We start from the raw sequence: 27,338 nt of genomic DNA on the forward strand, positions 1-27,338 counted from the left end.
TATACTATTTCTTTTGCTTTTTACAATGCAAATATTTGTAATAAAAATAAAGTGAGCACTGTACACTTTGTATTCTGTGTTATAATTGAAATAAATATATTTGAAAATGTAGAAAATATCCAAAAATATTTAAATAAATGGTATTATATTAACAGCATGCTTAAGCACGATTAATTTTTTTAATCGCACGACAGCCTTAATTATTTTATTTTTGAATGCAGTTTTTTTTGTACATAATGCTACCTTTGTAAGTTCAACTTTCATGATAAAGAGAGATTGCACTACAGTATTTGTAGTAGGTTAATTGAAATATACCATATATACTCATTCATAAGCTGATTTTTTTTAGTAAAAAGGAGAAGCATCAAAGAAGGGAGTCAGTTTATGAACAGGTATAGAGAGGGAGAGGTGGGACACAGCCCCTCATCCCCCCCAACAGAGGAGGAAAGGAGAGGCAGCACAGCTACCAGAGCCAGAAGGGAAGAGAAGGGGCCTGAGTCTCTCCTCTTCTGGCCACACTGCTGTCCCCGCAGTCTCCGAAACAGCTGCAGCTCCAGGGCTGGCAGGCTGTGGCCATGCCACCTGGCCCAGCCTGCCAGAGCACTCTGTGGCCGTGCCGCCTGGTCCAACCCGCTGGAGCAAGCTGTGGCTGCACTGCACGGCCTGGCCCGCTGGAGCACTCTGTGGCCGCACTGCCTGGCCTGGCCTGCTGTGGCCACGCTGCCTGGCCTGGCCCCCTGGAGCACACTGCGGCCACGCCACCCAGCCCAGCCCACGGGAGCATGCTGCGGCCACACTGCCCGGCCTGGCCCGCTGGTGCACTCTGTGGCCACGCTGCCTGGCCTGGCCCACAGGAGCAGGCTGCAGCTGTGCCACCCAGCCTGACAGAGCAGCTCTGGCCAGGCCAGAGACATCCTTCCCTGGCCCATCCCAGCTAAGGTGGGAAGGGATGGGGAGTGTGTCGGGGTCCCGGGCCAAGGGTGGTGGGTGGTCACAGGGGTTACTCTCCTGACCCCCAGCATCCCCCCCAAAAAAAATTTCCCCACCAGTTGCTGTCCTGGCCCATCAGGGTAAGCAACTGGCAGGCCAGGGCACTTTGTTTACTTAGGTTTACTTCCATGCCTGCGGATGCTTGAGGTAAACAAACCATCTTGGCCCACCAGCAGCTTATCCTGATGGCCCAGGAGTCAAAGTTTGCTGACCTGTGAATTACAGAGTTGGCTTATGAATGAAAATTTGCTGTTTTTACTTATCCATCTTGAGGGTGTCGGCTTATAAACAAACTGGCTTATGATCAAGTATATACAGTACTATTTCTTTTGTATTTTACAGTGCAAATGCTTGTAATAAAAATAAAGTGAGCATTGTATACTTTGTGTTCTGTGTTGTAATTGAAATGAATATATTTGAAAATGTAGAAAACATCCAAAAATATTTAAATGGTATTTTATACGATTAATTGCGATTAATTTTTTTAATTGCTTGACAGTTCTAGTTTTCAATAACCACGCATAAAATCTAGTGTCTAGGTGGTGACATAAGGGTTGGAATGCCTAAGGAGACTGAATTTTTGACTTTTTAACCAATATGGTGAGACAAAAGTTTACTTCTGTTACTGGCCTGGTACATCTAGTGATACAATAACCACCAGTTTGTGGTGAGGCTGCCCTATTTCTAAGCCATTTATCCGGAATCTGTATTCTCAGATGTGACCCACTGAGGCAATGTGACATATTCTGGATTTAATTTTTCTTTTTTTTAAATCTTGTTAATGGACTGCCATTCCCCTTTAGAAAAAAGCTTTTGGACAAATTATTTAAATTACAATTTGGCCTGCTTGAGAGGCAGTGCCAAACTGCATTAGCCCAGGGAGGGCTGTGGCAGGGATTACATTTTAGCCCTGGTGCAGAAGGGTAATGGCCTCTTGCAGGTACAGTCTGCATCGCCTTGGCACACCTGGCCAGTTTCAGAGGCCAGTCCAGAGGCCAGTCATAGGGGTAGGGAAGACCCATGATCCCATTTCCTCCACACACCCTTTGAGACAATTTACTTTATGGGGAGGCTCTGCATTCCCCAGAGAGCAAGGACTGCAACTGACCATAGCCCCTCCACTAGGCAAGAGAAAGTAACAACCTTACTTTTTTGTGGAAACCAGTTTTAGATGCTGTAATAAATATTTCTGCAGTAAAATTTTGAATTTGCTAATTTCCTGAGCATGCCTGGAATAGCTTCAGTGTGGTCTCCCAGGAAAAGAAAAATAGTGTTTTCCTTTTTCTTTTCATAAGGAGCTCTTCATTAGAGTAACTTACATCCTTCAAGCTGCAAGAAATAAAACTAGAAATTCTAATATATAATCTGGCTTCATTTCTACAACTAAAAAAAGAAAAGCTGCAAAAGAGCAACATCTCCTATCACTGTTCACCTGCATAACTTTATGTTTCAACTTACCGTAAATATCACACTTGTTCTTTTGATAGCAGTGATGGCTGTGTAGTATTAGGCCTGGTCTACACTGGGGCAAGGGATCGATCTAAGTTACGCAACTTCAGCTACATGAATAACATAACTGAAGTCGATGTACTTAGATCTACTTACTGCGGTGTCTTCACTGTGGTATGTCGACGGCTGACACTCTCCCGTTGACTCCGCCTGTGCCTCTCTCCCCGGTGGAGTATCGGAGTCGACGGGAGAGCGCATGGTGGTCGATTTATCGCGTCTAGACTAGACCGGATAAATTGACCCCCACTGGATCAATCACTGCCCTTGTCGATCCAGTGGGTAATGTAGACAAGGCCTTCGTTTCTTAACTGTTTAAGGGTTGCTCTGGAAAAAGAAGTACGCCTACAGAAAGGTCAGGACATTTTGCTCTCTTTGCAACGGGTATTTAACATTTGGGGAAGCAAAACTTGGTATCAAGGCTTGTAAAATTCACCTAATGCCTACTAGCCTGAGGGCCAAGCCTAATTACTAGAGTAAAAACTGCTGTGCATCCTTATTTCTGTTTAGTATATATCCAAAAATATGGACAGATTTTGTAATATTTTCTTTCCCTTCCTGGCTTCACTTCGCTTTTTTGTTCTTTTATTTCCTGTAAGCAGGACCTCATGTAGAATAAGATTAGGAAGGAACTTACATTGATGCATCATAGATTCTTTTTAAATTGTTGCATAATCACACTCATGAATCTAAACTTTCATTACAAAAGTAATTCTAGCCCTTGTGGTTGTAAATGGAGGAACTGATGTATGCCTTAGTCCTTGGCTACACTGGCGCTTTACAGTGCTGCAACTTTCTCGCTCAGGAGTGTGAAAAAAACACCCCCCTGAGTGCTGCAAGATAAAGCGCCAGTGTAAACAGTGCAGCAGTGCTGGGAGCGCGACTCCCAGCGCTGCAAGCTAATCCCCACGGGGAGGTGGAGTACATGCAGCACTGGCGCAGCAACCACACTCACACTTCAAAGCGCTGCCGCGGGAGCGCTCCCGCCGCAGCTCTTTCAAGTTTCGAGTGTAGCCAAACCCTCAGTCTGCAGAGAACCTGAAACAATAGCTGACAGAGATGTAAACTATTCCATTCATCTTATTTTAACATGGTGTTAACATTCAAGCTTGATGACAATTTAAGTGTTGGCATTAACTACTTATATGCTAACTGGATCAGCAGTGATCATTTTCAGATGTAGTAGGAAACTCTAGGGTGCAGTACAGCAGGGCAGCTACTCTAGTTCTTGTCCCAGATTATTGGACTGGGAAAAGAGGAATTCATCTCTTTTCTCACTTTCACAGAAAGCATGTATGTTGTATAACAAAGCTGCACTCCAAAGCTTTCCAGCTGCCTTATTTAAATGCAAAATCCAACAATTATTTGCTTACTGAGGCAAATACCCTTTTTTATTCATCAAAAAATTCGCACATACATTAATCTAATCCTTTGGCTAAATTGTTATCAATATTAGTTTTAGAGGCCTACACATTTATTTGTTATTATCCAGCACCATGTTATTTGCTGTGCTTTGTTGACTTTTTAAATTCACTTCAGTTTGTAATTGACTGTTTTATGTTTGACAGTAACAATGATTATACCACTACAAGAGTTGAATGGCAGACATTAAAAATAACCAGATTTTTTTGTAACAGTCCATCAGTTTCATGTACTACAGTATACACTGATAAAACTTGTGCAATTACAATCCTCAGCTTTTACTTCTTTGAAGGCTATACTTTACAACTAAAGATATCAACCTTTTCCCAGGAATGAAAAAAACTAATGCTTGAAGGAAAGTTTTTAATTTGGTGTGAAGACATCTTCAGACAACTTTCAGCTTTGTACTCCAGGAAAATCTGTTATACATGTACTGTTTTACAAACTATCCTGGCAATTGCCCAGAGTGCTACACTCTGATGCGCACTTTTTAAAGTGATTACTTAAACTCTGAGGGCCAAATTCTACTCTTAGTTATGCACGCACAACCAAAAGTAAATGGAAGTTGTGTGTGCACACAGCCCAAGGCAAAATCTGGCACAAAATATTTTAGAAGGATAAAAACATATTAACCAAAAGAATCCACATTTTATGAGTGAAGTAATGGAATAAAAACAGCTGTATTTTTAACCACATAAAAACCTTCTGCATTAATGTGCCTAATTTCAGGAAGAATATTGGAAATGCTGGCATAATGGAAAAGCTACAAGGCATACAGGAGTGAATGTCTCACAGAATGTAATTAAAAACAGTTCTAAATAAACCACTGAAAAAGAACAGACACAAGCTGTGGTGCAAGTAGGGTGGTACGGTCCAGTATGCTGTACCAGTAAAATATTTATAGCCAGTACGGTGTACCGGAAAGACACAGGAGGAGCAGAACATAGGACCTACCACTACCAGCTCTTCCATGCAGCTGCGTAGCTGCATCTCCTGTCCAGGATCTGTACAGCAAACCTGCCGGAGGATAGGGCTGGAGATGGGGTTGGGGCAATACAGCCGCTCTGGAGGAGCTGCCAGCGTGGAGCCGTCCTGTAGTCCCACGTTCTGCTCCTTTTGCCACTGCAGTTCCCAGGACAGCCCTGAACCACAGTGGTGAAAGGAGCAGAACCCCATGCCAGCAGCTCCTCCGGCATGGCTGTACTGCCCCAGGGCCCAGCCTCACCCTCTCACCCAGCCCTGTCCTCTGGTGGGGCTGCTGTACTGACCCTGGACAGGACTCAGATGTAGCTGCATGGAAGGGCTGGGGGCGAAGTTGGGAGCTGCTGGAATGGGGCTCAGTTGCCAGCATGTCTGGAAAAAAATATTCTCTGCTGTCAGAGGGAGCTGGTTTGAAACTCTTCTGCTGGCAATTCCCAAAGCAGGTGTGATTGTTAATTGGCTATTGTTCCAGAAGCAAGCCCTCCTCTTCTCTTAGCAGCCCACACAGTAGCTGTGCTGTGTCCACCCACTGAGAGTGCTCCCCTCCCAGGTAACATGGGATGGATCATGGAGAAGGGAGAGAGAGAGCGTGGGGCCCCAGGCTGGGTCACGTGAGAGGTCCCGTGCAGAGGTCCCATGCCCCTCCCCCCCCATCCCTTGAGCTGGTGCAACATACCGGTAAGAAATTAATTCTACTTGCACTACTGGACACAAGGTAGCTATTAGCTTAAAGGTAATTATAGTCTCATCTTGCAGACTGTCAACCTGAGTTCAGCAGAATTCCTGTACCTTTTTGGTTTTCAAACTCTTCTGTCAACAGATGGTAGCAGCAGCCCACACTGCAAACTGCCTTGATTTCAGGTTTAGCAGTAAAGATTCGCAGTGTATTCGGAGCAAGATCCCCACATGTATGTAGTCCCACCATTATACAGTCCTAAAAATAAACAGCAACAAACAGATTTCTTTTCAACTAAAGAAAAGAAAAGAACAGTAAAAACAGATAACTATAAATAGTTAATTTGCTGTGAGATTTAATTATACAAGCTCATGGAGACTCCCAGTGTCCTGTTCTGGAAATTTATTGAAGAACACCACAAGCATTTCAGTGTCAACAAAGTGTGAGAACCTTTCCTATAAACAAATGTAGGGGGGTGGAAGTGTTCTCTGTATCTTTGTTGGAACTGGGAGGATACTCTAATTTTTCCTTATTATCCACTCCTTTCCTTGGCAAGGAGAAAGCAGAAGCCCAGGACCATTAACTGAACATGAGCCACTTGTGTGGCAGTGCAGAGACCTACCAGCAAATGACCAGCCATTCTCTTTTGATCTTTTCTTCTTTTTTTTTAACTTCAAAATTTTCTACCTTAACTTCCATGACCAAATGTACCCACAACACTTCTGTTACTTTTCAATACTTCAACAGACATTGACAGTAGTTTCCACCTGTGACTGAAAATAAATGCTGCTTGCGACTCCTGTTTCTGCATCTGTTTGGTTTGCTCTGTCTCTACAGTATCTCTCCCTTCTAAAGAGCCCAAGCCAGAGTCCCTGAAGTCAACAGGAGTTTTGTCGATGACTTCAATGGAAGCATGATCAGAGCCTTAGTTATGGACAGTATACTCTTCCTGTATCTCTCCATTTCCTGTAATCATTTTCTTCACTCTTTCTCCTTTTGTTCCTTTCTTTTATTTCTCCATCCCAGTTATCCTTTGTCTCACTTCTCACCATGATACTTCTCTCATTCCTTCATCCACTATACTGTCCATCATTCCTTTTCTCCTCTCTTTCACCCTCACTTCTCTCCTGGCTATCCTTCTGCTCCATTCCAATTCTCTCTGGAATTTTCAGCCTTGTAAGAATTAAGTGCCATCTGTACAATCCTATTCTCTTAGCTGACCCTATAGTGAGGTCAGCACTCTGCAGTACTTCCTCCCTTAATAGTAAGGTGAAAGAGACTTAGAAGGGCTATGGGGCCTAGTAAGGGATAGAAATCCATGCCCCGGCAAGAACAGCACTAAATCTGCTGGCTGGAAAAGTTAAACAAATTCTTCCAAAAGAAAGGTGGTGGAAGATGGACACCAGATGTAAGAGACTTAAAAACCAAATTAAATATGAAGATTCTGTTAAAACAGTCCAAAAGCCAAATTTTGTTCTGAACTATACTGTTGTGATCTACCTACTTCAATTCCACTTTTGTAAACCCCATTATTGGTGTAACTGAAAGCAGATTCCAATCCCTTGACTTATACAGTGGATCTATCCAATAGAATTCATTAATTCAACATTAGCTCTGGGCTACACACAAATATATATTCAAACCCTGATACTGTTTCAGCGATTCAATTTAATTTTAAAGTTTTGCCAAATAAATCAATCAACACTGCAGTTTTTCTCCAAACATTCTCAGTGTTTAGGAATATAGGCAGTCCTCACACTTACAACACAACTGGTTCCTGAAAATTGTGTCTTAACTCGAAAATGTTGTAACTTGAATTTCCCATAGGAACAATGTCGGCTCAAGCATTGTAAAGTTGAAACTGATGTTGTATAGTCGAAACACGACGACAATTTATAAACACTGTAAGTGCCATTCGTCATAACTCGAACATCATAAAGTCGAAGACTGCTTGTACTGCAAAATCAGTTGATTGTTTTAAAACAAATGTGTTAACCATTTGTAATGAAGTTTTAAAAAGCTTTTAATGATACAATTTATCACATATCCTGCCAGGCAGTACTGTTTACTATTTGTAACAACCATAATATGACTTTGCTTCTAAAAACAGAAGTAGGGGCCTCATCTCTGTTCACCTCCATCTTTTGTATTCATTTACATAAGTGCAAAGAGAGCATCCAGTGGAAGTAAAACACAATCATTCTTACTTGGTAGCATTTTCTTTGTGCTCACTTTGTACCAGTGTAAATGATTTCATAAGGTACAGGGAAACTGAGATCAGGTCTCAGTTGTTTAGTCGATTATTAAACTGTCATTATCTTTAAGTCCAAAAATCCAAATTGTAAAAAATGATGCTTATAAATAAAATTATTTGGTAATTCCTTAAGAGGGGTTATTGTGGTGTACCATATAAAGTATTTCATATCTAAAGTTCAATTTCAGGTTACGTAAATTTTAATTACTAAATAACAATTTCACAAAAGTTGTTTTTAATGCAAAATATATTCTTCTGAATAACTTGTATGTATAAATCACTCTCCTTGTAATTAAATGTGTTATATCTAACTAGAATAGTTAGGTTACAGGATAGTTGATGAATATCACTGCAAAGTCGCTGTTAACTTTGTTTTAAGTGGTAATTTCAGCCACTTCTTAAGCTCTAAGAAGTGCTTAATTCACCTAGCCAAAAGTAGTCCAGCACATCTTCTAAAATAGGAAAAAATATGCATCAGTAAGAAACAGTTGTGCAAAGTGGGTGTGAAGTGTTACCGAGTCAGAATTCTCCAGTCACACCACTGGTAGCATTCTACACTCACTTTGCAATCACTTTGCACGGGTGAAAATATGTACACAAGGTGCAAAAGCAATGGAGAATCAGACACTGGTATTTCAAAAATAACAATGCTAATAAATGAAATAACCTCCAGATCTGTAATGATATCACGGAGTTCTGTTTCTGCAGTGATGTATGAGGTCAATGGCAAATAAATGTTTGAGTCATTTGACTTGCTTGCTTTGGCCTTGATGGAAGCCATTTTTCTTTGCTCTTTTTCCTCTTCACAGAGCTTCAAGTTATATTTAGATGAAGAAACAGCTTCTACAGCATCAGCAGGTAGAATGTTTAGAAGAGAAAAAGCATTTTCAGAAATTTTGTTCCCATCAGACTGTGTCTGAGCCACCAAATGAGTTTCAGTTTGTTTGCTGGTTTTCAACATAGCAGAGTCTATGAAAGCACCAGTAATTTCCAAAGGAACTGAATCTGAGCTAGCCATCTGGTCCTGACTTAAAAGACTGTTGTTAGTACTTAAAAGCTTTTCATTGATATTTGCTCTACATTTCATTTCATCTTGCACTGCCCTATCCTTTGGCTCTTCCAACACTTGGCCTCTGACATTTGCTTTTGCCCGACTTTGATAAGCTCTCCAATGTTTCTTCAATTTCCTGTTCCTTTCATTAGCTCCATAAGTGTTGGTGTTTGAGGAATCAATTCCATAAACCTTTAGATTATATTGCATGGATAAAAAGGAGCTTAGGTAGCCTTTTCCAGAGCCAAGGTCAATCACCTAGAGTAAAGATAACAGAATGAATTAAAAATAGCATGTACCATATTAATGAACAACAAATAAAACATGTTTCAAACACATGCTAATAATAAACATTTCCCTAAGAAAAGAAGTACAGGGTCCATAATTTACTTAACCCTTATTCTGCTCAGCTTCTGGGTTTAAAATACAAATATGTTAAAACTGGTTTAGTTCTACCACAGAAACACAGTCAGTGAAATAGTCATGAATTTCAGCCTCCTGACTTTTCTAAGTCTTTTAATGTACTTTTGTGCATAATTCATTTTGTTTTAAAAAACAGTAAAATAAAAAATTAATGGGCCATATTCTCAAGTGTAGCCACTTTGAGCCACTGCTGGCAGACGTGGGAAGCCAAATCTGTGTAACCAACTCAAGGAAGATCACTCCAAGATAAGGGTGATCGTGCATTGACATATTCCAGATGTCTTAGATAAGAGCTCACATGCCATACACCTTTCCTGATATCCGTTGATGAGAAGAGAGTGCATGGCTGGAACACCTAGGTTTTCAGCTTCTTGTGACTGTAAGATAGTTCCAACCCATGGGTGAGCTAACATAATGCAATGAAGCAGTGCACATAATAGCAGCAGGAACAGGACGGAAAGTAAGAACTTTATACCAACTTTGCACAATCCCATGTTTTGCACTATGTGAATTTTAATTGCACATGAGGACCCAGCCCAATGCTTGGTAAGATTTCGGAGTAAGTAACAGAGCGCCACTTCTCAAGAGAATGGAGACTGTCACAAAAATTTCCTCTGATCCAGTATCTGCTAAGAATTATATGGACAAAACCTTGTGTGTTAGGTATATGGTTCCTAAATAGCTTAATCCAAGGATTTTTGGACTCTAACATGTCTCATTTGAATATCTGCTCTGATTTTATGCCAAATCATGTGAATAGGCATAAAAGGTTTGATCCAGGCTTAAGATGAACTGCACATTCTTAGTTATCAGGCAGTACCTTTGAATTCAGCAAAGCTGGAATGAAAAGGAGAGAGTTATTTTTCTGAAGTCCTGAGGATGCTATAAATTTTATTCAAGCCAAGAAATCCGACAGAGAATTAGTAACCAAGGTATTTTTGGATAAAAGTCAAGAAAGGGACTACACAGAGCACAGAGTATTTATGATTGGGGTAAAAACTAATTATGGACTGAATTTATGACTCAGCAATATTATGCAAGGATTAAGAGTATGGTTTTTTCCCTCCTGTTGCTTTCTGTCAGGTTTTTTGTTTTGTTTTGTTTTCCAACTAAGGGCTTGGCTACACTGTGAACTCCAAAGCGCTGCCGCAGGAGCACTCCCGTGGCAGCGCTCTGAAGTGCGAGTGAGGTTGCTGCGCCAGCGCTGGGAGAAAGCTCTCCCAGTGCTGCAGGTACTCCACCTCCCCGTGGGGATTAGCTTACAGCCCTGGGAGCCGCGCTCCCAGCACTGGGGCACTGTTTACACTGGTGCTTTTCAGCACTGTAATTTGCTGCGCTCAGGGGGGTGTTTTTTCACACCCCTGAGTGAGAAAGTTGCAGCGCTGTAAAGCGCCAGTGTAACCAAGGCCTTAATCCTTACATTCTTTGGGTGACATCTGTATACACACACTTTCGGTGGAAGAGGGATGAGATAGACTTTGGCTGTAACTTTTGTAAAAACAGTTTACTTGCCACTCTCTCCACCATCACACCCGATGCCTCCCACAAAGATTTAAAAGAAAGACGAGAAAGGAACATGTGGAATGTTTTTGCAAGTTAGTTAAGAAATAGTGACAGGATGGGAATTCGAAGATAGAAAGATATTATTGTAATGTCGAATGTGTCATGATTCTATCCACACCCCAACCCTCACACAGCATTTGGATTACTATTCCTATGAAAGGAACTAAGTGGACATACATTCAGATTGTGAATTGTTCAGAAACCTATTATAATGACCTCTAGTGGCTGTAAAGATGTACAACTGTTTTGGCAAGATATTTTCATTTATTATCTAGTGAAAAAAACATATAGATAAACACCATGCACTTAACATTTGTGGTCTTTATAAAGTGAAAAGAAAATATAGGTTTCAAAATAGGCAGTGATTATATGCTGAAACAAACATACGGGACTAAATTAATCCCTGCTGTAATTCCATATAAGGAAAGATACTCAACATACTATGATATACACGCCAAGCATGAATGTTTATAATGAAATTTCTGTGACATAATAAACTACAAAAGCTCTGTCCATATTGGGCTGGGTACTATGTTTAAACATAGATCCTGGCCCAATACAGGCGTGGACATCATTTTCCAGAAGACTGTGAGCATTTCCCAGCAACAAGCCATGAATTAAATACATAATGAATGCAGAATTAAATCTTATTTGTTTCATACACTGAATGAATTTGTTGTGCATAATGAACCTTCCAAAGAAAATTTAACAAATATGTGTAAAAGAAAACAAGAATTACACTAGCTTATTTTCAGAATGAAACAAAGATCTTTTATATAAAGTTCCATTTGTATGACGTTTCACTAACAGTGTGTATTAGGAACAATACAAAAATGGGGTAGAAAACATTTTTTTAAAGTAACAAAACTTTAAAGTTTTTTTTAATGTTTTAACTCAAACAGTTAACTTGAAAGTGATTACAATAAGCATCACATTTCTGCCTTCATATCCATTTTACTATTTGTTATAATACACAATAAAGCACCACAAGAGAACAATATCCTCTACCACCCATTATACATCATAGGTACAGGAGGTGAAGCGAAGGGCACTTTTCAATCCTTCAGTGATCCATAATTTCTGAAAGAAACACCCTGAGGACAGCTGTGCTGTTGTAAAACATGTGTCGTGTTTTCATTGCTCTATGTTTTTAAATTAAATGTTATATATATTTTGTTCTGTCAGCAGGATTGAAAGAAATCAATAAGGAAAAAACTCTCCTAAAACTTTACAATTTATATTAAAGTTTAAAGGTAACTAAAACAAAAGAGGTTGCTTTTCAATAACTGAAAAGGAGAATTTTTTAAAAAAATGTAACTGGAAAGCTCTTTTCATATATTAGGGATTTGTAACTGAACAAATAAATTCTGTTACAGTATATGACTGAATGATGGAGTAAAGTTAACATAAAGCCATCTGCATTTCATATTTAGTGACATACTGTATAGCAGTGTTTTTCATTAAAATAAATGGCCATAAGTTATTTTTTTTCAAAACCACCACCAAAAGAATCAATTATTTGGCCAAAGATGCTTGAAACCAACAAATGTAAATACTCTCTGGTTAAAAATATGCATCTTTTATTGTCAGTTGTCAATCAGATAAAGACAGAGAGCTGGCTGATTGCACCAATTGCACCAGGAATCAGAGTTAGCACATTGAGGTGGTTCCAATCTTTTCTCTCAGGGTATGTCTATATTTCAAGCTGGACAAGACATACCCACGCTAGTACTGGTTGAGACAGTACACTAAAAATTGAATGTAGTAAAGGGGTAATGCAAGCAATGGGAAGGTTTAGCTGCCCAAGAAAGTTCCTAGCGTCTCACATGGGTATTACTTGGAGCAGCTAGCCTTCCCACCACAGCTTTATTTTTAGCATGTTAAGTCTCATCAAGGTAGCATGGGTATGTATCTTCAAGCTGGAATTTATACCTCCAGCTCAAAGAGTAGACATACCCACAGAATGTGTCCAGAAAGCTGTGGTGGGCAACTTCTCCTTTGCCTCACCTATTGAGTATCACAAGCACATACGCTGCAAACTATTTAACATCTACATGAAATTACTGAGTGTCCATTTGTACCCATGACCAGACTGATACCAGGGAGTAGAGGAGTGGCTGAAGTCACTTTGGCTTGCTACTTATGAGTCTGGAGCCAGGAACAACTGGACCAACACGGCTCATTCACCAGATAAGTGTTTTGTATCATGGTGGATGGCACTAAAGAGGAGAAAAATTCCAATTCTTTAATGCAAAAATAGAAATATTTACATTTAAAACTTGTCAGATACTGTATTCTGTTTTATTTGCTATTTTTATGAGCTTAATGGAACGCAGAGAATGAATTTCTGCTTCCCTATTAGTTACTGTTTTAGTCTTATCACTATTGTACAAGGAACACTAAATGCCTGGCAACATGCAGTGCAGCTTTTAACTGCTTAGCATATAAAATCATGACTGTTTTTCATGATTCACAATTGTAATAATGACTGGAGAGGTTATTTACCTGAAGCTAACAACGGTGTGGGGAAAGAGCCCCTCAGCTTTGCTCAAAGGTTTCCCTTTCAGTCACTATTACAAAAATGAAAAATAAAATCTGCATTAAGGATATATCAAAATCTAGGCTTTGAACAAGATAGAAAAGACGAGGCAAGTATTTGTAAATTATATGGTAATACACATTGAAATAAGTTCATTCTTACCTGCTTTATACCGCAAAAATTTGCAATGCTATCTATCAATTTTGACATCATCTCCACTTCATGAGATTTCTTATCATTCATAAACTTTTCTGTTTTGATTTCTGAGATATTAGAAAAACAGAAATATTAATACAATTCAGACTGTCTGGCCCTCATAGTCCTCAAATGAAATCAACATCTATTATGATTATATTACTGAATCAAAGATGAATTAGTGAAACTGAACAACATAACAGCAATACCAGTAATATTATAAGCAATACTAACAAAACACAGAATAAAATATCTAGTATGACAAAAAATTGCTACTATGAAATTTGATCTCTTATTCCTTCTTCCCCACAGGAATTTAGTTTAGCTCTTTTTCATGTACTTTACTACAACTACATTTACCTATACTCAGAGGACACATAAAGGCAGTGTTGGGAAACATTCTCACAGCACAGTTTGCTGATTCTGGCACTTTAAAATGATGATCACTCTATTAATTCTGCATGGTTGCTGATCATCTCACAATAGACACACTTCAAGCCATCATTAATTATACTGAGGAAATGGGAGGCAAGAGAAGCACATTTCATAGAACCATAGAATATCAGGGTTGGAAGGCACCTCAAGAGGTCATCTATTCCAACTCCTTGCTCAAAGCAGAACCAATCCCCAACTAAGTCATTCAGCAAGGGCTTTGTCAAGCTTGACCTTACAAATCTCTAAGGAAGGAGATTTCACCACCGCCCTAGGTAACCCATTCCAGGGCTTCACCGCCCTCCTATTTTTCCTAATATCCAACCTAAACCTCCCACACTGCAACTTGAGATCATTGCTCCTTGTTCTGTCATCTGGAACCACTGAGAACAGTCTAGATTCACTTTCTTTGGAACCCCCTTTCAGGTAGTTGAAAGCAGCTATCAAATCCCCTCATTCTTCTTTTCTGCAGACCAAACAATCCCAGTTCCCTCAGCCTCTCCTCGTAAGTCATGTGCTCCAGCCCCCTAATTATTTTTGTAGCCCTCTGCTGGCCTCTTTCCAATTTTTCCACATCCTCCTTGTAGTGTGAGGCCCACAACTGGACACAGTACTCCAGATGAGGCCTCACCAGTGCCGAATAGAGGAGAATGATCACGTCCCTCGATCTGCTGGCAATGCTCCTACTTATACAGCCCAAAATGCATTACCCTTCTTGGCAACAAGCGCACACTGTTGACTCATATCCAGCTTCTCGCCCACTGTAACCCCTAGGTCCTTTTCTGCAGAACTGCTGCCTAACCACTCGGCCCCTAGTCTGCAGCAGTACATGGGATTCTTCCATCCTAAGTGTAGGACTGTGCATTTGTCCTTATTGAACCTCATCAGATTTCTTTTGGCCCAATCCTCTAATTTGTCTAGGTCCCTCTGTATCCTATCCCTACCTTCCAGTGTAGCTACAACTCCTCCAAGTTTAGTGTCATCTGCAAACTTGCTGAGAGTGCAGTCCATGCCATACTCCAGATCATTAATGAAGATACTAAACAAAATCAGCCACAGGACTGACCCTTGAGGCATGCCGCTTGATACCAGCTGCCAACTAGACATAGATCCATTGATCACTATCTGTTGAGCCAGATAATCTAGCCAGCTTTCTATCCACCTTATAGTCCATTCATCCAGCCCATACTTCTTTAACTTGCTGGCAAGAATACTGTGGGAGACCGTATCAAAAGTTTTGCTAAAGTCAAGGAATAACCACTACTTTCCCCTCATCCACAGAGCCAGTTATCTCATCATAGAAGGCAATTAGGTTACCTTCATGAATCCATGCTGACTGTTCCTGATCACTTTCCTCTCCTCTAAGTGCTTCAAAATTGATTCCTTGAGGACTTGCTTCATGATTTTTCCAGGGACTAAGGTGAGCCTGACTGGCTTGTAGTTTCCCAGATCCTCCTCCTTCTCTTTTTTAAAGTTTTCCAGTTATCCGGGACCTCCCCTGATTGCCTTGATAATGGCCAATGGCTCTGCAATCACATCCGCCAACTCCTTTAGCACCCTCAGACGCAGCGCATCTGGCCCCATGGAGCTGTGCTCATCCAGCTTTTCTGAATAGTCCTGAACCACTTCTTTCTCCACAGAGGGCAGATCACCTCCTCCCCATACTGTGCTGTCCAGTGAAGCAGCCTGGGAGCTGACCTTGTTTGTGAAGGCAGATGCAAAAAAAAGCATTGAGTACATTAGCTTTTTCCACATCCTCTGTCACTAGTTTGCCTCTCTCATTCAGTAAGGGGCCAACACTTTCCCTGACCTTTTTCTTCTTGCTAACATACCTGCAGAAACCCTTCTTTTTACTCTGAACATCCCTTGCTAGCTGCAACTCCAAGTGTGATTTGGCCTTCCTGATTTCCTTCCTTTTTTACCTGCTCCCCATTTCACTCCAATTCTTTACCTGCTCCTCATTTATGGCAAGGGGTAGTAATCCACTACTGATCCTTACCAACAGAGTACTACTCTCACACTGGCTCAGCTGTCCTGAGTGGATGGAGTCAAGGCCCAATCCCTGACTATTTGCTTGGAGGATGGGATAAATAGCAGGCACACAGCATCTGCTTATCCCCGCTTGCCCAGACCCAAGGACTAAGAGACTCTTCAGGAGATAGCTGTGTGTATAGAGGGGAAGAAATGACATTTGCAGGCCCACCACCGGGGGTAGGGGGCGGGGGGGAAGCAAAGGGGGCAACTGTCCAGAGGCCGGGGGGGGCTGCAAGGCACCTAGGAGCGTGAGACCACTTCGGGCCCCGCGGGCCAGCGTGGGTGATCTTGGAAGTGATGGATTTGTTACTTCCGCCCTGGGCCCCTACGGATGGCCCTGGTGCCCTGAATTTCTGTTGGTGGGCCTGAATACTTGTCTGTGTGGAGTCACACAGACAGAGACATAAAATACTTGTGAACTAAGATATGCAGAATTGAACCCTGAGAGGACACTCACAGAACAGAAAACAGAACAGTTAAAAACACTTTTCTGCATAACTAGTCAGATTTATACACCTTCCTCTTTCCTGCATTTCCTGTATTACTCTCTTAATTTGTCCAGAAACTGATCATCAGACAATAACTACATTCATTCCTTAATCAGCATGCTGGAAACAATGCCGAAATCATTACTTATTTATAGAAGGTTGATCTGAGTTCATGAGAATCCTAGAGTTTTCCCCACTTCTCTCCAATATCCATAGGATCTCTGCACTTTTTAAACATCTGGTTCTTCATAACAAACTATTATGACAATACTTTGAATCTAATATAGAATCTATGAACAAACAAAAGAAAATCATAAACTTTAAAATTAACAAACAAAAGCATATGGGAGAAACCAATGTTTGTCATTTCATTTTTACTGTTTTATTGAGGACTTCTGAAGGTTCTTATTAAATGTAAAAATACTTGTTAAGGCCCAGATTCTCCTAAAAAACTAAAATTGTAACCATTTCAATTAAGTTGTTTAGGGTTCTTCTCCCGCACAAGGATGGTGCTGATTCAGTCTTATGCTGAGAGATGAGATCTCACAGCTTTTCTGTATCTTCAGACAGGTTAGGATTAAGGGTGGCAAGGGGGTGGGGGGGGAGGGACAGGGAGGGAGCAGAGGACCAAAGATACCAAAGTATTAGGGTCTTGATTTCTGTGATTTTTACAACTTTTTTCCCATTTCAAAGATAACTTTCCCAAAATAATATATATTCTATTTCCCAGTTCAGATAAAACCCTTCGTTGACAAAAATGTAAGTTTTGCCCAAATAAGGGAAATACTGGGCAAATCTTGGTCCAAAACCAGCAATATTGTTATGCAATATACACCTTATACTACTGCATGCACTTCAGCATAAATGTCAAAGCCCAGATGGGGGCATTTAAAATATTAAGTGAGCAAAGTCTTAGACCCCAATGCTTAAACTGAATAGAAGCACTTTTGAAAGCAAAGAGACAAATCCTGCATGTATGCTGATTTATACCAGCTGAGGTTCTGACTCAAAATTAGTGTCTCTTTCTACCTACACATTTACCTGCATATAAAAAGTGCTTAGCATCATAGTTACTAATGGTCCATAAATGTCTTTATGTTCATTCTTCCCACTTTTTCCAGTCTGGCCACTGTGCTTACTCATCAGCATATGACAGGGGGAAAAAAGAGAGAAAAGGTAAAATTATTAGTTTAAATATTATTGGGTTTTTGTAAGGATTTTTAGTGACTGAAGGACTTTTTCCACTTTTCAAACATGCTGTGATAATAACAGATATACTTCAGTCTAATGAAAAAGCTTACAGCTAGAGCCAGTGGAATACTGCAGGGGAAAACTGCAAAGTTTGAGGAAATCTGCAGGGAATTTTCCAGTTTAAAAAATAAAAATCTTTAAAACACTTTTGCAATGTTTTGAACTGTGCTGTTCCCTCAAGATCTTGCTCATAATTACTCACTTAATTTAAGTTGCTATGCTTTTAGCCTCTCTTTAAAATGTGAATAATAGCTGACTCAAGCAAAAATTAGTAATTTTAGAAATAAAGAACTCCCTTCCTGAAAAAAGCTAAGACTTATTTATTCTCTGAAACATTCTTCCTATAACATGCTAACAACAGGCTAAGTGTGATTTGTCTAATTTTGTACTCTGGGCTTTGACATTTATACCTCTAGACCAGAGGCGGGCAGACTTTTTGGCCTGAGGGCTGCATTGGGTTTTATAAATTGTATGGAGGGCTTGATAGGGGAGGAGGTCGTAACCCAACTCCCACCTCCTATCTGCCCCCCCCCGCCCCCCGAGACTCCTGCTCCGTCCAATCCCCCCTGTTCCCTGATGGTCCCTCTGGGATCCCTGCCCCATCCACACACCCCCGCTCCCTGTCCTCTGACCACCCCTCTACCCACACCACCCCATCCAACCCCTCCTCTCATTCCTGACCGGCCCCCCTGGGACTCCTGCCCCATCCAACCATCCCTTCTCCCTATCCCCTAGATTTTCAAAAGCACTTTAATGACCTGATGTGCTCCTTTTCAAACAACCCACCCTAAACGCTGTTACTATTATGTGCATCCATATTTTTTTTGCCCGTTATAAAATTTATTGATCTCTTATTCAGGGGCAGGGAGGAGAGGAGTGTTTCACAGGATAAAGTCTTAAGAAACTGGAGAGACAAAAACTAAAGCGTTTGTTGTCTGGTGGGGTATGGCTAAAGGGTGTCATAGTCAAATTCACAAACCGAGTTACAGAAGTTTACAAGCTTGAGGGAAAAAAAACCCCAACACACAATTTACTATAAGTTAAAAAAGACCTTGCATTTGCAACCCGCACAGCTTTCCCCTCTCTCTTCCCGCCCCACCTCTCTCTCATTATTTCACAGGTTAGAGAACTGTGGAGGTGTTTGTGTCTCTCAAACATCTTTTTCTTATGACAAGGTACATTACAAAAGACATTGGAACAATAAATGGAATTACGCTAAAGAATAATTTTGCATGATATAATGACATTCTTCCTTTGTCTGTAAAGCCCTCTTTAAAGATTCCAATTTGTTCCTGAATATTTCACATAGGATAGCAAATGTGCATCTTTTCTGAAATACAGGAATGAGTCCAGGAAGGTCTAAAAGAAGATTAAAGATCCCAGTTTTCACACGAAAAGTCCCATATTACAAATCTGAAGCTTGGTACTTTGCCTCATCCAGATGACTACCAGGCAATTCATTTAAATTAAGGCGTTTTCACTGACTTGTTGGCAACTTTATACAAAGGACTCAAATTATAGTAAAATAATAAAATACATGAAATATTTTTAATATTTCCTATAATGCAACAAAGCACAGGACTACAATTACAACATTACACAGAGCTCATTTACAGTATATAGAAAACAATTATTTGGTCTCTATCCTTTAATAATTATGAGGGAGGAACAGCTCAGTGGTTTGAGCATTAGCCTGCGAAACCCAGGGTTGTGAGCTCTAATCTTGAGGGGGCCACTTAGGAATCTGAGGCAAAAATCAGTACTTGGTCCTGCTAGTGAAGGCAGGGGGCTTGACTCAATGACCTTCCAAGGTCCCTTCCAGTTCTAGGAGATAGGCATATCTCCAATTTTTTTTTTCTGTACAGACATAAGGAAGAAAGACACTTGATGGGGGGGGGGGTAACTGATCCAAATGCTGGGGACAGCAGCAAAAAAAGGGTACAAAGTCAAGAGTGGGAGAAGCAGGGGGAAAAGACATAAATTAGAGAGAATTAAGCATAGTACAGGGCCTGAGAGAGCATGGAAAAGGAAAAAAGAGCCAAGATGCAAGCAAAATAAGAGGTGTACATATACAACCAGAAAGACAGGGACAATGGGCTTCAGCTGGATGCAAGAAGGAAGAGAAGCCAGTGAAGGTATTCAGGGAGGGGACTGACATGTTCATAATACCAGAAGAGGAAGATGATTTTAGCTGTAACGTTTTGGATAGTCTGGGGAGATGAAAGACAGGGAAGTCGGACAGAAGAGATCACAACAGTAAATGGAATAAATGACCAACCCTCATTATTAAGATGGTGAAGAAGACGGGACTTCAGAGTTTAAATACAATGTATAGAGTGATGCAGATTATAAAACAAAGGCAGGAGAGCACTGAGAGCCTGGATGTGAGCAGTTAATGAGAAATGTCAAAGACATGCGTCTGACGAAGTGGGTATTCATCCACGAAAGCTTATGCTCCAATATGTCTGTTAGTCTATAAGGTGCCACAGGACTCTTTGTTGCTTCATGCCAAAATTGTGAGCCTTAGGGAAGGAATGGATAGTGCACTTGAAAATGATTGCAGTGAAAGGCAAGTAAAGAAGAAAGGACAATTTATGATCTGTTAAAACAAGATCAATCCAGGGCAAACTCCAGTGCACCTTTCACGCCGCTTTAATTCAATATAAATAACTGCAGTTAATGGACAGACTCCAGACATATACCAGCGCACCTGAAATCAGACTCTAGCCCAAGTAAAGAAATGGGGAATATGGAAGATCAGTTCCTTTTGTGGTGTCAATCCTATCTTTAAGGCGTCAATCCTGTCTTTAAGGCTCCAATCCAGCAATACACTTAACCATGTGCTTAACTATGAGCACAAGAGTATTACCACATTTTCAAATTATGTTAAGCCCTGATACACTCAAGATGTGCTAAACCTTATGGGTGCAGTAGTAGTCACATGAAAACTAATCTGACTGCTCACATTCTTAACATTAAGCACATATTTTATTTGTAGATATAGACTGTTCTTATATGGCTGATGTTCCTGGGCAATCACAAAGTAGTTGTGCAGAATGCCTCAGAACATACATGCTCAAATGAAATTTTAAAGTAAACGCTTCTTTGCCACAGGAATATCTGGTTGAGTGTTCAGAATCGGCTCAGTTAATCAAGGGAGAAAGTTCAACAGGCACTTAACGTTCTCTCTCATGTAAATTGTCATAGTGGCCCCAGGTTTGTCAGGGAGAGCAAGGAGAATGTGCAATTTTCCCATACTATATATGAAGTTCCAAAATGAGCAAGACTATATTAAGGAGTGCTAAAAAGTCTTAGCAGATGTCTACTGGGCATGCTGTAAAGGGATCTTAAATCACTTAATTTTTATTTTTTTTAATTCCCAAATGGCCCTACTACGATAGGGGCTGTACAAACACTTAAGAAGACCCAGTTCCAACCCCCCCCCCCCAAATGATTCACATGCACCATTGTCTGCAACTTCTGGGTTTTCTGTAGAAGTCTCTTATTTGAATACAGACCTAGACTCCGATCAGTATCTGCTAAGGTGAATCCCAGTAACCATGTGGAATCCCATTAATTTGATAAAAATTCAAGGTCCGTGTCTGATTCTTCAGATAGGAGATGAGATAACAGCTTTAGGTGATATAGCTGAAAGGCATCCTAGTGAAGTCTTTAACAAGAGCAAAAATACCAATCAAAACTTACTCTCCTCAGGGAGAAACAACAAGGGAATAGAACTAGATGTCTACCTAAGTACTGAACCATGTCTAATTCCCTTCTGTCTGCCTTCCTAGTTAGCCTCTTCTAAGGCTGAGTCTTAAAAACATATACAGGCATGGGAGTGCAGGGATGCCTTTTATTCAAATTTCAGGGGGGAAAATCATATAAACCTGTGCACTGGAGTAAGTAGCTAATAATAAAAGTAAATTGAGCAGTAAAGCAAGAGACTCATCTAACCTTAGCCACCACAGCGCCTGCTGAGAATTTTTGTAAGATAAAATAAATTCCAATATACCACATCTCTCGTGTTGCTTTCCATTCAGTGCTCCAAGCATCTGATCTAATGGGGTACACACTTCAAGGCTTGGCAAGGAATGGTATTTAGCAGCGAGAGCAAAGAACTGCACGTTGACCAGCTTCTGAGAATTTTCACAGAACACATTGGAAAACTTGCAGTTATCTGTGTGGAAAGTGGAGGGAAAAGTTACATGTTAACAATAATTAACAATGAAATTGCTCTTCTATGCTTGACTGGAGAACAACAAACAAGAAGTACAAAAGATTATTAATATTTTACCCTTCAGAGCTGGACAACTCATTATATTTCTTCACATTTAATTTTTCCTTATAGAATTTAGGCCAAATTCTGCACTCAGTTACACTAATATAAAACTGGGGTAAATCCACTCACTTCAGCAGAGCTACTTCAAAGATGGCAGAATTTGGCTGAAGTGTCATCTCTTCTCTCTTGTTTAATCTCTTGCCTGCTGTGAATGCTCTCAATCTCTCTCTCTCTCTCTCTCTCTCTCTCTCCCCGCCCCCCCCCCAGCACTGTGTATTACTGGACTCTGAACCCTAATTAAATTTTTTCTTCCCAAGTCGATTCCCAGAGACATCAGTGAAGAAATATAATCATTAAATTTACAAACTGTACTGACTTACAATCATTAGATTTATAAACTTTCTCAGCTGCTCTATAACTCTGAATTTCCAGTAAGAAATACATTCACCCCAAACTCTAGGTATGATTCTAATTTAGGATCCCAATTGTCAATGTACCCGAACAAAGCATTCTGTTCGTTGGAAACATCTAACTCATTCAGAGGAGGGCTGAAAAGGTGACAAATTTTCAAATGATTTTAAAACACGACCTGGAGATAATAACTGACACTGAATTAGAAAATACTGTAGGCTTCAAATTAACCTTTAAAAAATAAGTTAAATTATATTTAAACAACAAACAGAATACAGGCAATCTCTCACTGTTTGTTCTGTGTTTGCACATCGCCCAGCACAATGAGATAGTGGTCCATGACCAGGGCTCCTAAGCGCCATGATAATACAAATAATTGTAATAATAACAAACTATAAAAGTTGCTTATAGTGATCAATGTCCAGAAACAGAACATCCTGCAAAGAAGACAGACAATAAGCTTCCTTCATGATATAAAAATCACTGCTCTGAATATCAGCCTGCAATGATCTGCCCTATGAGTTGTCCCTCTTTTACCTTAAAAAAACTTCACCTCAAGGACTCTATCAGTCAACATATTGAGAATCCAAATGCTGTTACACTCAGGTTTTCTGTGCAGTAAAAAACAACTCTTACATTAGGAAAAGTTATTTATGGCCATTAAAATTCTAATTTTTAAAATAAAAATACTCTGCTACTATTGTTCTAGGTCCTAAAGAATTTTACTATCATTAAAAATATAGCTACTAAAAGCTCTAGAGAGTCCTTTTCATACTGTTTTCTATATTTCCCAAGATAATTTATACAGAGAAACGCAGAAAAGAGAACAGGAAAGGGGGTCTCCACAGCTTGTAGTAGCTATTGTCTTTTATTTATTTTAACGGTAATAAAACTCTCTACTTAAATGAACAAACGTCAGATCATAGTCCAAATGTACTCCCTTTCCAGTAAAGGTGTATGTGAAGATTCCTTTTGGGCTCTGATCCAAGTCCTGTGATATCAGCAGTAGCCTTCTCATTGTAAGAGAAAGGCATTGAGTATGTAGGTGCTATGCAAATTTTTCTACTTACCTTTGCTAGCACACCTCATGCTGGATGTGCAAATACTGGATAATAAGCAGAGGTGCTAGCACCATATTAAGGTTGCATGACACTTCTCATTACAAGACTCTATTTCCAGTTCCTTATAATTTTGCCAAACTTAAACCGTTTCAGCTGAAATTTTCTGTGCCAGGTGAATATATTTTAATTTCAGCTGGAAAAAACTGCAGCAATTTCCAAGAACAGGGCTAGGGCAAAATGCATTTATATGCTCATATTAAAAAATTCTGGCAACCTTTTTCTTCAAATAAGCACCCATGCTTTGGATTATGGACTTCAAATTTTAGATAGCCTTTGTGTCAGCTATGTGCCTTTGGCTGTGCCAGTAAAAATTTGACCAAGTTACAAACCTATGAAAAAAACTGCAATGTGCACATGCTCAGTAGAGATTTCCTGCAGATTAACCGTTAAAATCTCCTAAAATTCCATGTATCAGAGGGGTAGCCGTGTTAGTCTGGATCTGTAAAAGCAGCAAAGAATCCTGTGGTACCTTATAGACTAACAGACGTTTTGGAGCATGAACTTTCATACCCACGAAAGCTCATGCTCCAAAACGTCTGTTAGTTTATAAGATGCCACAGGATTCTTTGCTGCTTTTACTAAAATTCTATTTACACTGTGCATGTTCCAGCCTCTGAAAGCTCTTAGTGATGATCTGATTGTGCATGTGCCATCCTCACAGAGCAACAGCATGCTCCGGTCTAGGGTTGTGGGGGCTCAGAAGGACTTCCTCTGTAAAGGCCTCTCTCAACTGCTCTGGGGTGAGGCAAGGCACTGGAACTGACAATAGAGAACCTCCCTCTCGTGCTCTCAATGACTTCCTTGCTGGCACCCAGGCAGTGTGGAGTAGGAATTCATTTGATTTGACTGTAGAGAGGACAAAATCTGGACCAAGGGGGAGAAAAATGAGTAGACTGGGATAGGGAGTCTGGAAAGACTGGGACTGGTGGGGAAGGGGATAACTGTGACAGGGAGTGGGAAGTAGGGAGATTGGAACTAGTTGAGCAAGGTGACTCAGTGCCTGTGGGCAGGGTGAGCGTGGGGAGAACTGGGACTAGGGCAAAGACCCTTAGAATGGAGAGACAGAACAGATAAGGGGAACTGGAACTGACTGGGCAAGGGGAATCAGTCTAGGTAGTTACAGACTGTGAAAAGGACGCAGGAGTGGGAAAGAGATAGGATTGGGAGCATGACAGATTGGTGGGGATGGAGCACAAGGGGTCAAGCTTGGTGGAAAACGGGCAGGAGTGTCTGTGCCCTCTAAGGAACACCCCCCTCCAGTGCATGGAGAGGAACACAAGATTCCTGAGCCTCAGAGTTTCTCTGCTGTTAACAGATATCTGTGAAAACCGATAGCAAATTGCATATCTCATCTCCCTCTAGTGCTGGTCCACACAGAGGACCATAACCTACTACTGCTACGAGTTATTCAATTAGCTCAAGTGGCAGAGGTCTGTGCTGTAGATCTAAAGGTTCCAACTTTGCTGACGAACCGTGTGGGTGTCAATATAATGCCACATGATGGAATTTCTGTTTCTTCAGTTTGCTTTATTAAAAGCAAGTAAATTACACACAAAGAACTGTTAAAAGGTTGCAAAGTTAAGCATTCAAAAGGTATGAAGTGCCAGAATTAAGGATGCCTGTGCACATATCCCACTGTGTGTATGCATTATGATACAGTCCTTAATTATGTGTACACATATTAATTTTCTCCAGGACTCAGCCTCATTCAGTGTACATGGTGCTTTGGGGGTGAATCAAGATTGTGTAATAAAGAAGAATGCTGTCCATAGAACCCCTGTCCCATTTGTGTCAGTATTTGGAAGAACAGCAGTACTCGTGGCACCTTAGAGACTAACAAATTTATTTCAGCATAAGCTTTCGTGGGCTACAGTTCACTTCTTCGGAACTGCAGCCCACGAAAGCTTATGCTGAAATAAATTTGTTAGTCTTTAAGGTGCCACAAGTACTCCTCTTCTTTTTGCAGATACAGACTAACACAGCTGCTACTCTGAAACTTGTCAGAATTTGGAAGGTGTGTAGTGAACAAGACTGAGAACTACAGGAAAGAAAGGAGAGCCTCATTGTTAAGACACTGAATACTGTACTAGAATTCCTGTGTCAGGTAAGTCACCTAATCTAAAATTTCACAGGTCACAAGTATATGTTCCTTATTTTCTGGGTCTCAGCTTGATACCCTGGGATCTGATTTGCACAACTGCTGAGCATTCATAATTGTTAATGGGAGCTGTGCTTTGAACATATAGAGTGCTATATTATGAAAAAATCAGGTCCTACGTGTCTCAAACTAGGCACCAAAACTGAGTCAAAATGTTGGAGTTTAATCTATGTTTCAAGTTCTCAGCTGTAAAACGGGGACTATGCCAACCCCCTCCTCACAGAGTCACTGCGAAGATAAATTGTTTGCGAAAAAATCATATATTAGATAGTGACGAGCATCAAAGAAAAGCCCACGAGGAAACTAATAATTCTGTCAAAGTAAAGTTTGAATGGTATAGAAAACAAGGCATAGTTCCACACGCTTAAGAAGAAGAAATAAAAAAATTGATGGCTGGTCATTCAATGAGCACCATACAGCCTGTGCGCTGAATGAGGTAAGGGTCCTGAGGAAAAAAATACATGTGATCATGAAATTAAGGACTGTATTATAAATTAAGGATATGATTTAGTCAAGGTCACGGATTCCGTGACTTTACTAGACCTCCATGACTTCTTTGGTTTCAGCTGTCAGTAGCTATAGCTGGGGCTGTGCCCCCCTCCACGCTCTGCTGTGGCCAGAGCTGTGTGCCCCCCCTACACAGTTGGGGCTGTTCCCCTCCGTTGCAGCTGTACTCAGGGCCGGATGCCCCCTGCCATGGCTGTGCGTGCCCCCTTGTGGATGCCACTGGGCCTGTGCCCACCACCTGTGGTGATGGGGCTCAGGCTGTCAGTCCACCCACCTCTCGCAGCAGGGCGCAAGCTCTCAGTCTCCTCAATGGAGCTCCAGGTGTCACTTCTCCCCTAACTCCTCCCCGCTTGGTTATTTTCAGTGAAAGCCACAGACAGTCATGGCTCTCAGGAATTTTTGTTTAGTGCCCACGACCGTTTACTAAAATAACTGTGACAAAATCTTAACCTTAACTATAAATTATACACACAAGAAGGTCAAACTAAGGTTTTGCAGGTTACCTTAATTTTGGCATTTTCTAACTTCTAAGTGCTTATCTTTGCAAATTTAAGAAACTTCCTTTAATGTAATGGGTTGTATGTGTAATTATATATAGATTCCAACAGTATTCCTCATGAGAAGTTAGTTACAAAGGGACATAAACAAAAGTGCTAAGCAGAAAAATGTACCTAACTTTCTTGATAGTTTCATGATGAACTGCTTATTTTCAAGATTTTATGCAAATATTTTCCCCATACCCATTATCAGTCATTAATTAACATTTGTACAGCACTTTGAAATTGTAACATGCTAAATAAATGTTAATTATAATTATAACTAAATGTTATATTATAAAAAATAAATCTATCATTTTAATAGAAGTTGCATAGTAAACAGCACAAGCACTACAATAAGGGTGAGCATACGTGCACAGTTTTGTGAACGTGCCTAGAAGTCTTTAGTCCGCTTTACAACATTAGCCGCAAAAAATAGAATTCTGAACAAATCTAATATAATCTATCAAATCTCGAGACAAAAGCTTTAAAGAAAAACTTCAATTATTTGTTATAAT

The 27,338-nt window shown here is 40.4% G+C and overlaps 1 protein-coding gene across 4 annotated transcripts in view; it reads right to left on the reverse strand.

Annotated features, from left to right (window-relative positions):
* Positions 1-27,338, reverse strand: part of METTL25 (methyltransferase like 25) — a 127,311-nt gene that overhangs the window by 71,513 nt on the left and 28,460 nt on the right. For 3 of the 4 annotated variants that reach the window (XM_030548616.1, XM_030548618.1, XM_030548619.1), the window contains exons 2-5: positions 21,821-21,985; positions 13,568-13,668; positions 8,497-9,138; positions 5,689-5,833 (exon numbers count right to left, since the gene is read on the reverse strand). In XM_030548616.1, the coding sequence (XP_030404476.1) occupies positions 5,689-5,833; positions 8,497-9,138; positions 13,568-13,668; positions 21,821-21,985 (1,053 nt within the window). The remainder of the gene's footprint in view (positions 1-5,688; positions 5,834-8,496; positions 9,139-13,567; positions 13,669-21,820; positions 21,986-27,338) is intronic. The other variant, XM_030548617.1, reaches the window with a different exon arrangement.

Source organism: Gopherus evgoodei, chromosome 1 (assembly GCF_007399415.2).
Source record: "Gopherus evgoodei ecotype Sinaloan lineage chromosome 1, rGopEvg1_v1.p, whole genome shotgun sequence".
NCBI classification, from domain to species: Eukaryota; Metazoa; Chordata; order Testudines; family Testudinidae; genus Gopherus; species Gopherus evgoodei.